At 43.1% G+C, this 12,500-nt stretch overlaps 1 protein-coding gene across 1 annotated transcript in view; it reads left to right on the top strand.

Moving 5' to 3' along the window:
- cplx3b (complexin 3b) overlaps positions 1–9,506 on the top strand; it is a 10,937-nt gene extending 1,431 nt beyond the window's left edge. Inside the window, exons 2-3 of the mRNA XM_067419167.1 lie at positions 3,500–3,587; positions 7,321–9,506. Coding sequence (XP_067275268.1) covers positions 3,500–3,587; positions 7,321–7,545 — 313 coding nt within the window. The 3' untranslated portion in view covers positions 7,546–9,506. The remainder of the gene's footprint in view (positions 1–3,499; positions 3,588–7,320) is intronic.
- The last annotated feature ends 2,994 nt before the right edge of the window (positions 9,507–12,500 follow it).

The following is a 12,500-nucleotide window of genomic DNA, read 5'->3' as shown; positions in this document are numbered from 1 at the left end:
AAGTAAAATTGATGTTATATATAATTGGTAATCACCCCCCCCCCCAAAAAAAAGACCACACGGTTAATACACATTTACTACAATAAAGCCATAGTTAGTTTTCATAAGGAATATTCATTTGCCATGGTATGTACATGCTACCCAAATATACAAGATACCATGTTTTTTTTTTTTGGACATGTTAACCAAAATTTACCATGGTTTTACTACATGTTAACCCCAAAAAAGCCATGGTTATTGTAGTTAAACCATGGTAACTAACCACATATTAACCATGTTTATCAATAGGATTGGTCGTAAAATTGTGGTTATATAATTGGTAAGCATTCCGCCTCCTAAAAGAAGCATGGTTAATACACTTTTACTATAATAAAACCCAGGTTAATTTTCATAAGGGATATTAATTTACCATGGTATTTGCATGCTACCAAAATATACAAGATAACATGTTTTTTTTTGTTTTTTTTGTTTTGTTTTGTTTTTTAAACATGTTAACTAAAATTGACAGTGATTTTACTATAAATTAAACCAAAGCCATGATTATTGTAGTTAAATCATGGCAACCACAAATTAACCATGATTTTGCTTCGCTAACCATATCCATATGATTCGTGGTAAAATTGTGGTTATACAATTGTAACCAATCCCCCCCCCCCAAAAAAAAAAAAAACATGGTTAACACACTTTTACTATAATAAAACCGTGTTTAATTTTCATAAGGGATATTAATTTACACATTACCCCAAAATCTTACCATGGTACATGTCCAAAAACACAACCATGTTAGGCGAGTATAGATTCTGTGAGGTAAGATTTTAATTAGGTTTTTTTACTCAAACCCCAATCACATTTCCCAGTCAGATCGAAGTCTAGTTAAACTGATCAAAAACGAAACTGATATAACCATCATATCATGATCAAGCCATTAATTTCTGCAATCTTCCTCACGTGCGTTGTCTTTAGACTGACATGAACAGGTGGCTATGTTGACAGACACGGTTTGCATAACTGCCATATTTGGAAAATTGTGATTTCACAGACTTCAAGTGGCTTTTGCGAGCTCATCCTCGTGGTTTTGGTAATCCAACTCATTTCCTCGGAGAGCAGACTTCACATGCTGAGAACAGCTAGTTTAAGACCGTTGACTTTGACAGCGATTTGTGTTTAATCTCTCGAATCAGCCAAGCCACTTTTTTTTTTTTTGCTGCTTATTGATATGGGGATTATTTTAACTAGTCATTTGTTGTAGTGAAGTGAGTGGATGTATGAGCCTCAGCCGCCTGTCAGTGCGAGTCTAAATCCCTGAGCTATTCAGCAGATGCTCTCCTCCAAAGCACCTTCATGTACTCTTATTATTCGGATCCCTCTGCAGAAACCATCCAGGTTCAGTACAAATGAAGCTCTATTGACGGTGAAACTCGTCCATTCGTATTACTGTGTTGAACCTGGAACATTTAAAGTGCTCAAGGACTCAATGATAATGGCTCATATCTTCCTCATTCCTCACAGCCCTGAAGAATTAGCATTGACTTTTCACCTCACATGACCTTTGACAAAGCTTAAAGGGTTAGTTCAGCCAAAAATGAGATGTCTGTCATTAACTCCTCTCCCTAATGTCACTCCACACCCGTCAGACCTCCGCTCATCTTCACACACAGTTTAAGATATTTTATATTTAGTCCGAGAGCGTATGCAAGTGTATGCACACTATACTGTCCATGTCCAGAAAGGGAATAAAAACATCATCACAGTAGTCCATATGAGACATCAGTGGGTTAATTAGAGTCTCTTGAAGCAAATGTATTTTGGATGCTTCAAGAGACTCTAATTAACCCACTGATGTCTCATATGGACTACTGTGATGATGTTTTTATTCCCTTTCTGGACATGGACAGTATAGTGTGCATACACTTGCATACGCTCTCCGACTAAATATAAAATATCTTAAACTGTGTGTGAAGATGAACGGAGGTCTTACGGGTGTGGAGCGACATTAGGGAGAGGAGTTAATGACAGAAGGTTCAGTTTTGGCTGAACTAACCCTTTAACCAATCAGTGGTTGTTATTATAAAGGCTCCTGATGTGTCTCCAACAGGTTCTCTGCAGCTCACACACACTTTAATTCTCTCATAATCTCCACAGACGCTTCAGCTCTTTTCTCTCAGCGTCTGAAGAGTCCAGTCTCTCTGAGAGAGCTGCTCTGCTGTGATTGGGCGGAAAGCAAGCGCTCATTAGCATATCTGAATCTCAGTGATGTGAACAGTAACGATGGCGTGGGTTTGAGCGTCTCAATCGCAGCAGAAAACAGAAAACTTCCGATGAACAGCACCAACCAAACTCTCACAGTCTCATAGACGACGACAGGGAGAAAAGGCGGGGCTAAGAGCAGCCAATCAGGCCCAGAGGATGGCATTATGCAAATGAACTACAGTGTGTGAGGGCGGAGCTAAGAGATGCTGTTCATCCAATCAGGACCAGACGCGGGCATTGTGTAAATGAACTACAGTGAGTGAGGGCGGAGCTAAGAGATGCTGTTCATCCAATCAGGACCAGACGCGGGCATTGTGTAAATGAACTACAGTGAGTGAGGGCGGAGCTAAGAAACACTGTTCAGCCAATCAGGACCAGAAGTGGACATTATGTAAATGAACTACAGTGTGTGAGGGCGGAGCTAAGAGATGCTGTTCATCCAATCAGGACCAGACGCGGGCATTGTGTAAATGAACTACAGTGAGTGAGGGCGGAGCTAAGAAACACTGTTCAGCCAATCAGGACCAGAAGTGGACATTATGTAAATGAACTACAGTGTGTGAGGGCGGAGCTAAGAGATGCTGTTCAGCCAATCAGGACCAGAGACTAGCATTATGCTAATTAGTTACAAACCTACATAGTGTGAGACTGAATTACTGACGACTCGTTTCAGTTCAGAATCGATTCAGTCTTTTAAATGCGATTAACGTATTTGACAGCACTAATTACAATCAAAAACAATTTTAATTCTATTTCATTTTGCTTATTGCAGTCTTATTTTAAATATTTACAGCTTTCTTTAATGGGCAAATGTTATTGTAGTAAGCAACTGTTCCACCAGACGTGTGGCAAATCAAATGAATGTTCTTCCCATAATGCTCTCTTTGAAGGTATTTATTCCACGCGATCCCTCAGCGTACGAAAGCAGTTTAATCCTCAATAATGACGTTTCACGGATCTCTCTGTGACGTAGATTTGTTTTAGTTCATGCTAAAATGAACAGAAATGTCTTCTCATGACAGATCCATTTAGACCGACAAAGGTCACAAAGGTCATTTTATAAATATCCTAAAACATCTCAATCAGTTGAACTGTTTAAGCTAGAAGTCTGATGCTTATTATCTTGAGATTGACATGGCAGACATGCGTGGGTGGATGAATGATCAAAAGAGGCTCGCAGAACCCCGTTCGTCCTCAGATTACAGTGTTTGTGTGTATCTGACGTGCTTCTGTTCTCATTTATCCTCAGGCAAGAGCGAGACGCCAATTTTGCCCAGAAGAAGGCGGAGAGAGCGACAATCAGGACCCACTTCAGAGACAAATACAGGTTGCCAAAGGTAACAATTAATCACCATTAAAACTTCTATCCCAATACAACTCCTCGCTCGTCTGTGGAACAAACACCCTGGGCTGGAGCTAGCCGGATCATAATGTGCATAAAGATATTGGTAAGAAGGTTCACCAGCAAAGAAAGATACTTCTAAAGCATTTATTAATCCTAGTAGCACTCTAGAAAATGCTGGGTTAAAAACAACCCAGTGATTGGTTTTTTTAGCCCAGTGAATGGGTTGTTTTAACCCAGTGATTGGGTTGTTTTAACCCAGTGATTGGGTTGTTTTAGCCCAGTGAATGGGTTGTTTTAACCCAGTGATTGGGTTGTTTTAGCCCAGTGATTGGGTTGTTTTAGCCCAGTGATTGGGGTGTTTTAGCCCAGTGATTGGGTTGTTTTAACCCAAAGATTGGGTTGTTTTAACCCAGTGATTGGGTTGTTTTAGCACAGTGATTGGGTTGTTTTAACCCAGTGATTGGGTTGTTTTAGCACAGTGATTGGGTTGTTTTAACCCAGTGATTGGGTTGTTTTAGCCCAGTGATTGGGTTGTTTTAACCCAAAGATTGGGTTGTTTTAGCACAGTGATTGGGTTGTTTTAGCACAGTGATTGAGTTGTTTTAATCCAGTGATTGGGTTGTTTTAGCCCAGTGATTGGGTTGTTTTAACCCAGTGATTGGGTTGTTTTAGCACAGTGATTGAGTTGTTTTAGCACAGTGATTGAGTTGTTTTAATCCAGTGATTAGGTTGTTTTAGCACAGTGATTGGGTTGTTTTAGCCCAGTGATTGGGTTGTTTTAGCACAGTGATTGGGTTGTTTTAGCCCAGCAATTGGGTTGTTTTAGCACAGTGATTGAGTTGTTTTAATCCAGTGATTGGGTTGTTTTAGCACAGTGATTGGGTTGTTTTAGCACAGTGATTGAGTTGTTTTAATCCAGTGATTGGGTTGTTTTAGCACAGTGATTGGGTTGTTTTAGCACAGTGATTGAGTTGTTTTAATCCAGTGATTGGGTTGTTTTAGCCCAGTGATTGGGTTGTTTTAACCCAGTGATTGGGTTGTTTTAGCACAGCGATTGGGTTGTTTTAGCACAGCGATTGAGTTGTTTTAATCCAGTGATTGGGTTGTTTTAGCACAGTGATTGGGTTGTTTTAACCCAGTGATTGGGTTGTTTTAGCACAGTGATTGGGTTGTTTTAGCACAGCGATTGAGTTGTTTTAATCCAGTGATTGGGTTGTTTTAGCTCAGTGATTGGGTTGTTTTAGCCCAGTGATTGGGTTGTTTTAGCCCAGTGATTGGGTTGTTTTAGCACAGTGATTGAGTTGTTTTAGCACAGTGATTGAGTTGTTTTAATCCAGTGATTGGGTTGTTTTAGCACAGTGATTGGGTTGTTTTAGCACAGTGATTGAGTTGTTTTAATCCAGTGATTGGGTTGTTTTAGCACAGTGATTGAGTTGTTTTAATCCAGTGATTGGGTTGTTTTAGCACAGTGATTGGGTTGTTTTAACCCAGTGATTGGGTTGTTTTAGCACAGTGATTGAGTTGTTTTAGCACAGTGATTGAGTTGTTTTAATCCAGTGATTGGGTTGTTTTAGCACAGTGATTGGGTTGTTTTAGCACAGTGATTGAGTTGTTTTAATCCAGTGATTGGGTTGTTTTAGCTCAGTGATTGGGTTGTTTTAGCCCAGTGATTGGGTTGTTTTAGCACAGTGATTGGGTTGTTTTAGCCCAGTGATTGGGTTGTTTTAGCACAGTGATTGGGTTGTTTTAACCCAGTGATTGAGTTGTTTTAGCACAGTGATTGAGTTGTTTTAATCCAGTGATTGGGTTGTTTTAGCACAGTGATTGGGTTGTTTTAGCACAGTGATTGGGTTGTTTTAATCCAGTGATTGGGTTGTTTTAATCCAGTGATTGAGTTGTTTTAATCCAGTGATTGGGTTGTTTTAGCACAGTGATTGAGTTGTTTTAATCCAGTGATTGGGTTGTTTTAGCCCAGTGATTGAGTTGTTTTAATCCAGTGATTGGGTTGTTTTAGCACAGTGATTGGGTTGTTTTAGCACAGTGATTGGGTTGTTTTAATCCAGTGATTGGGTTGTTTTAATGCAGTGAATGGCTGACAGGCACCAGTTATAGCACGAAATAAAACATGAATGAGTATCTGAAAGTGTGTTAAAGTACGACTCACCGAAATCCGCATCGTCACATGGAATCGCTCAATCAGTGCAAAGACGTCGGTAAGACAACAACGTCACGCAACGTCAGAAAAACCATATCCAGTGTAGAGTTTAGATTCTCTACCCGAGCCCGAGCCCGAACCTGACCCGAACCGACCCGCGGGCCGGGTCGGGCTGAGATTTCCCTGCACTATCCTCGGGTCGGGTAGGGCCGGGCCCGTGATCAAGCGTTTGTTTTTTTAATCATTAGCCTACTTTACTAGTCTAATTAGGTGGGCAGAAAGCTATGCTATAATCAGAAATTATATGTATATTTAGCAAAGTAAGTACTAATACAACCACTAAGAAACAAATGTGTAGGCTACAAAGTTGCACAAGTCAGGATTAGTGTAAAAATGCGTGTTAAACTCAGCTCGAGCAGTGATGGAGCGCAGCATTATAAACAGAAACGCTCTGTGTCAAGAGCTGCTCGCGTCAACACTGCACTTTGCTTAATTAAATATCTTCGAATCGTTTCGTTTAAAAGTTGTCATTTCAAGCTTTCTATACGCATATTTCTCATGTCTGTGAGGCAAGTATAGCCTGCTGAGTTTGGGTTTATTTATGAGACGCGCTCTCCAGTTCATGAGGAATGAAAGCAATCACTCCCACGACTTCACCTCGCGATTATAGTCTGCTATTTGCTTTTAATTTATTAAATCCAGGCAATTGGCCTAAGAAACCTTTTTTAAAATTAAGATACAATTTAAACAAAACGAAATAAATGCTTTCTACAAAACAAAGCTTAATATTAAACTAAATATAACCACCAAAATCATTTCTGACCCACTCGCATCTTTTCACTCATCATAATCAGATGAAATGTAAAAATAATATTATAATATTTAAACATAAATATGAAGGAAAAAACACATTGTTTAATGGCAATAACAAAGTAAGCTCCAGATAAATGTCTGAGCTGGATTTGAGCAAACATCAGTTTACCGGTGAGCGGATCATGAGCGCGCGCCTGCGGATTATTGAGCGGAGTCACGTCAGCTTTATTTATAGCCTATAGCGCTTTTACAATGACGATTGTTTCAAAGCAGCTTCAAAGTGTTAAACAGGACAATATTGCAACAAAATGTTATTCGGCTGTACAGTCGCTGTGGAGAAAACTGAAAACTGAATGTAGTTTTATCATGAGCCTCACCAGTCCGCTTCGCTGCGCTTTGCTCATTACAGGCTCGTTCTCGTCAAACGCCCACGGATTGAACAATGGTCGGGTTTAAATCGGGCTCGGGCTCATAATTACAGTTAATGTGTCGGGCCGGGCCGGGCTCGGACACAACGTGCACGGGCTCGGGTAGGGTCGGGCTTGATTTTTTGAGCCCGATCTAACCTCTAATCCAGTGTCATTAACTCTAGAGAGGAGCATTATGATAAATATATGCACCACATTACATATTCATTCGTTTTTTAACGTTCTTCTATATTTAATGCATGCATGAATAAATATTTTAAATGTTTATATTGGAGTATAAATATGATTATGAGATTGTAAAGTAATATAATATTACACCTGTGTTTCAGAACGAGTTGGACGACTCTCAGATCCAGGCGGCGCGAGATGACGTGGAGCTTCCCACCGAACTGGCCAAGATGATCGCGGAGGACAACCAGGAGGAGGAGCAGAAGCAGTCGGTCCTGGGTCAGCTGACCAACATCCAGAACATGGACATGGGCCACCTGAAGGGCAAAGCTCAGGCCACGCTGGAGGACCTGAAGAGCTCGGCCGAGAAATGCTGCGTCATGTGATCGTCCTCCCAGCTCCTGCATCCAGTGTGACGTGTAGCTGTCATGATGCTAATGTTGTTCTAGTCACGTGCGCTTCATCACACACACACACACACACACACCCTGCTCAGAGAATCTCACGCTCAGGTCGCATTTCACTTCGCTATCACCAGACCAAGCTCAATTTAAAACTGAACATCTGTATTTCTACTGCACAAGAGGCGTGATCAACTGGCATTATTCAAATATCTGTACGCAATTGGACAGTCCATCAACCAATCAGAGCACAAGAGGCGTGATCAACTGGCATTATTCAAATGACTCTGTACGCAATTGGACAGTCCATCAACCAATCAGAGCACAGGAGGCGTGATCAACGGGCATTATTTGAATATCTGTACGCAATTGGACAGTCCATCAACCAATCAGAGCACAAGAGGCATGATCAACTGGCATTATTCAAATAACTACGCAATTGGACAGTCCATCAACCAATCAGAGCACGAGGCGTGATCAACGGGCATTATTTGAATATCTGTACGCAATTGGACAGTCCATCAACCAATCAGAGCACAAGAGGCGTGATCAACGGGCATTATTTGAATAACTGTACGCAATTGGACAGTCCATCAACCAATCAGAGCACGAGGCGTGATCAACGGGCATTATTTGAATATCTGTACGCAATTGGACAGTCCATCAACCAATCAGAGCACGAGGCGTGATCAACGGGCATTATTTGAATAACTGTACGCAATTGGACAGTCCATCAACCAATCAGAGCACAAGAGGCGTGATCAACGGGCATTATTTGAATATCTGTACACAATTGGACAGTCCATCAACCAATCAGAGCACTAGAGGCGTGATCAACGGAAATTATTCAAATAACTGTACGCAATTGGACAGTCCATCAACCAATCAGAGCACAAGAGGCGTGATCAACTGGCATTATTCGAATATCTGTACACAATTGGACAGCCCATCAACCAATCAGAGCACAAGAGGCGTGATCAACGGGCATTATTCGAATATCTGTACACAATTGGACAGCCCATCAACCAATCAGAGCACAAGAGGCGTGATCAACGGGCATTATTCGAATATCTGTACACAATTGGACAGCCCATCAACCAATCAGAGCACAAGAGGCGTGATCAACTGGCATTATTCGAATATCTGTACACAATTGGACAGCCCATCAACCAATCAGAGCACAAGAGGCGTGATCAACGGGCATTATTCGAATATCTGTACACAATTGGACAGCCCATCAACCAATCAGAGCACAAGAGGCGTGATCAACTGGCATTGTGTTAAACCTGCCAATAGCGCGCCTGGTGGATAAGCCGATCTGTGATTGGTTCCCGCAAAGGTGTAACAGAAGCAGTAGAAATGAATGGACAGTTTCCAGACTGAGTTGCCGGGCGAAATCAAATCAAATCATAAATTACATTCTCATGAAAATATCCTCACAATATGTGAGTGTAATTTGCGGTGAAATACGACGTGTTTCTGGAGATTCCGGTCCGAACAGGTTCATCACAGCAATAGCGACTCGTCCGTCTAGAAGTGGATCAGTCACCTTTGACCTTGACCCATTAACGCCCTTTGACCTTTCATTGAGTGGTGCTGTTTTGTGCCGGTGGTTTGGTGTCGTCCACCTTTTCCCTCTTTTGGACACGTGTTCATGTTCTGTGTTTTGAGTGAAGGAGCAATAAGCGAAACAACATAAAGCAATATTCATATTTCCAGGACATGTGCCGAAGCAGGATTAGATTACTGTATATTTCCTCATTAATGGTGCGAGTGCTGTTAGTGTGAGTCTGCTGTAATGGTGCGAGTGCTGTTAGTGTGAGTCTGCTGTAGTGGTGCGAGTGCTGTTTGTGTGACTCTGCTGTAATGCCTTCTCGTCTTTATTCTTCTGTCATTTCCAGACCTTGAGGATTTTTGACTGTGTAATAAATATATTTGTACAAAGATTCTGATGCATGTCTTATGATTTCATGTTTGTGTGATTGTGCAGTGACGCGTCTGACCTGTAGGGGGAGACATCTGACAGCAGAACACACACACACACACACACACACACACACACACACACACACACACTCAGGACGGTTATAGGTTGGTGGTTGATGACACAAATAATGCCATTGCGTTAAAGTGTTTTAATCACAGTGAGCAGAGATATTCCCTCATGCGGTCAAACGGTTTTGGCCGGTAAGATATTTGTAATTTATTTATATAAGTGTACATCACTGCTTCAACTCCCCACTGTGTGTGTGTGTGTGTGTTCACTGTGTTTACTGTGTGTGTGTGTGTGTGTGTTCACTGTGTTTACTGTGTGTGTTCACTGTGTTTACTGTGTGTGTTCACTGTGTTTACTGTGTGTGTGTGTTCACTGTGTGTGTGTGTGTGTGTGTGTGTGTGTGTGTTCACTGTGTGTGTGTGTGTGTGTGTGTTCACTGTGTTTACTGTGTGTGTTTACTGTGTGTGTGTGTGTGTTCACTGTGTTCACTGTGTGTGTGTGTGTGTTCACTGTGTGTGTGTGTGTGTGTTCACTGTGTTTACTGTGTGTGTGTGTGTGTGTGTGTGTTCACTGTGTTTACTGTGTGTGTGTGTGTGTGTGTGTGTGTGTGTGTGTGTGTGTTCACTGTGTTTACTGTGTGTGTTCACTGTGTTTACTGTGTGTGTTCACTGTGTTTACTGTGTGTGTGTGTGTGTGTGTGTGTGTGTGTTCACTGTGTTTACTGTGTGTGTGTGTGTGTGTGTGTGTTCACTGTGTTTACTGTGTGTGTTTACTGTGTGTGTGTGTGTGTTCACTGTGTTCACTGTGTGTGTGTGTGTGTTCACTGTGTGTGTGTGTGTGTGTGTGTGTGTGTTCACTGTGTTTACTGTGTGTGTGTGTGTGTGTGTTCACTGTGTTTACTGTGTGTGTGTGTGTGTGTGTGTGTGTGTGTGTTCACTGTGTTTACTGTGTGTGTGTGTGTTTATTGTGTGTGTTTACTGTGTGTGTTTACTGTGTGTTTATTGCGTTGGGGATCATTAATACGCCTCAACATTTGCATCTGTCCAAACATGTTCATTATCAGGCGGAACTGACGGAGCGAATCATCGGGACTGCAGATAAACAAACGGCCCTTGCGGACACACGTCATGTTCAGGCTGTGCAGGGGACGGGAGGACTCTTCTACCCTTCCCACAGATAAAACATGTCAACAGTCATGGCTGAGGTTTATAATCCGATACCGCAACAATTTAATTCAAGATCGTTCGTTTGTTCGGCCCATTTCAAGCTTCACTCAGCGTCTGAAACTGAAGAAAGTGGCGACTGTATTCCTGCAGCAGTGAGCAGCGGTTTATCCTCTTATTGGCTGATTAAACCATTTCTGATTAAATTGAAAGTTTCTTAGAGAGACCGCATTGTCTAGATAACGCGAGATGCTAGTACAGTAACAATAGGAAACTCCCGTACCATACCAAACTAAACAGTGTGTCTAATGACAAAGGGGAATATTATTTTATATTACAAAATACAACTGTAGATCCGCTGCTTACCGATGGTTCACTCGATCCTTCTAGCAAACGTCACCACCTCCAACATATAAGTTAAAACGACTCACAGCTCATGACCATAGGTGAGAGTAGGAACGTAGATTAACCGGTAAATCGAGAAATTCGCCTTACGGCTCAGCTCCTCCTTCACCACGACAGACCGGTACATCGCCCGCATTACTGCAGATGCTGCACCGATCTGTCTGTCAATCTCCCGTTTCATCCTTCCCTCACTCGTAAACAAGGCCCCAAAGATACTTAAACTCCTCCACTTGAGGCAAGAACTCTCCACCAACCTGAAGTGAGCAAGCTACCCTTTTCCGACTGAGAACCATGGCCTCGGACTTGGAGGTGCTGACTCTCATCCCAGCCGCTTCACACTCGGCTGCAAACAGTCCTAGTGCATGCTGAAGGTCCTGGTCTGAGGTTGCTAACACGACAACATCATCTGCAAAGAGCAGTGACGAAATTGCATGGTCCCCAAACCGGACACACTCCAGCCCTTGGCTGCGTCTAGAAATTCTGTCCATAAAAATTATGAACAGAACCGGTGACAAAGGGCAGCCCTGCCGGAGACCAACATGCACCGGGAACAAATTTGACTTACTGCCGGCAATGCGAACCAAGCTCCTGCTCTGGTTGTAAAGGGACCGTACTGCCCTAAGCAAGGGGCCCCGGACCCCATACTCCCAGAGCACCCCCCACAGGGTGCCACGGGGAACACAGTCGAATGCCTTCTCCAAATCCACAAAGCACATGTGGACCGGTTGGGCAAACTCCCATGATCCCTCCAGCACCCTGTGAAGGATATAGAGCTGGTCCAGTGTTCCATGACCGGGACGAAAACCACACTGCTCCTCCTGAATCCGAGGTTCCACTATCGGCCGAATTCTCCTCTCCAGTACCCTGGCATAGACTTTCCCAGGGAGGCTGAGGAGTGTGATCCCCCTGTAGCTGGAACACACTCTCCGGTCCCCCTTCTTAAAAAGAGGGACCACCACCCCGGTCTGCCAATCCATAGGCACTGTCCCCAACCGCCACGCGATGCTGCAGAGGCGCGTCAGCCAAGACAGCCACACAACATCCAGAGATTTAAGGTACTCAGGGCGAATCACATCCACCCCCGGCGCCTTGCCACCGAGGAGCTTATTGCCACCTCGATGACTTCAGCCCGGGTGATGGACAAGTCCCCCCCCAGAGCCCTCTCGCCTCTGCTTCCTCAATGGAAGACGTGTCGGTGGGATTGAGGAGATCCTCGAAGTATTCCTTCCACCGTCCAACAATATCCCCAGTTGAGGTCAGCAGCTGCCCATCTCCACTGTAGACAGTGTTGGTGGGGCACTGCTTCCCCCTGCTGAGGCGTCGAACGGTTTGCCAGAATTTCTTCGAGGCAAACCGATAGTCTTTCTCCATGGCCT

This window comes from Pseudorasbora parva, chromosome 16 (assembly GCF_024679245.1).
Source record: "Pseudorasbora parva isolate DD20220531a chromosome 16, ASM2467924v1, whole genome shotgun sequence".
NCBI classification, from domain to species: Eukaryota; Metazoa; Chordata; class Actinopteri; order Cypriniformes; family Gobionidae; genus Pseudorasbora; species Pseudorasbora parva.
This window is presented reverse-complemented; position numbering and strand designations above follow the sequence as displayed.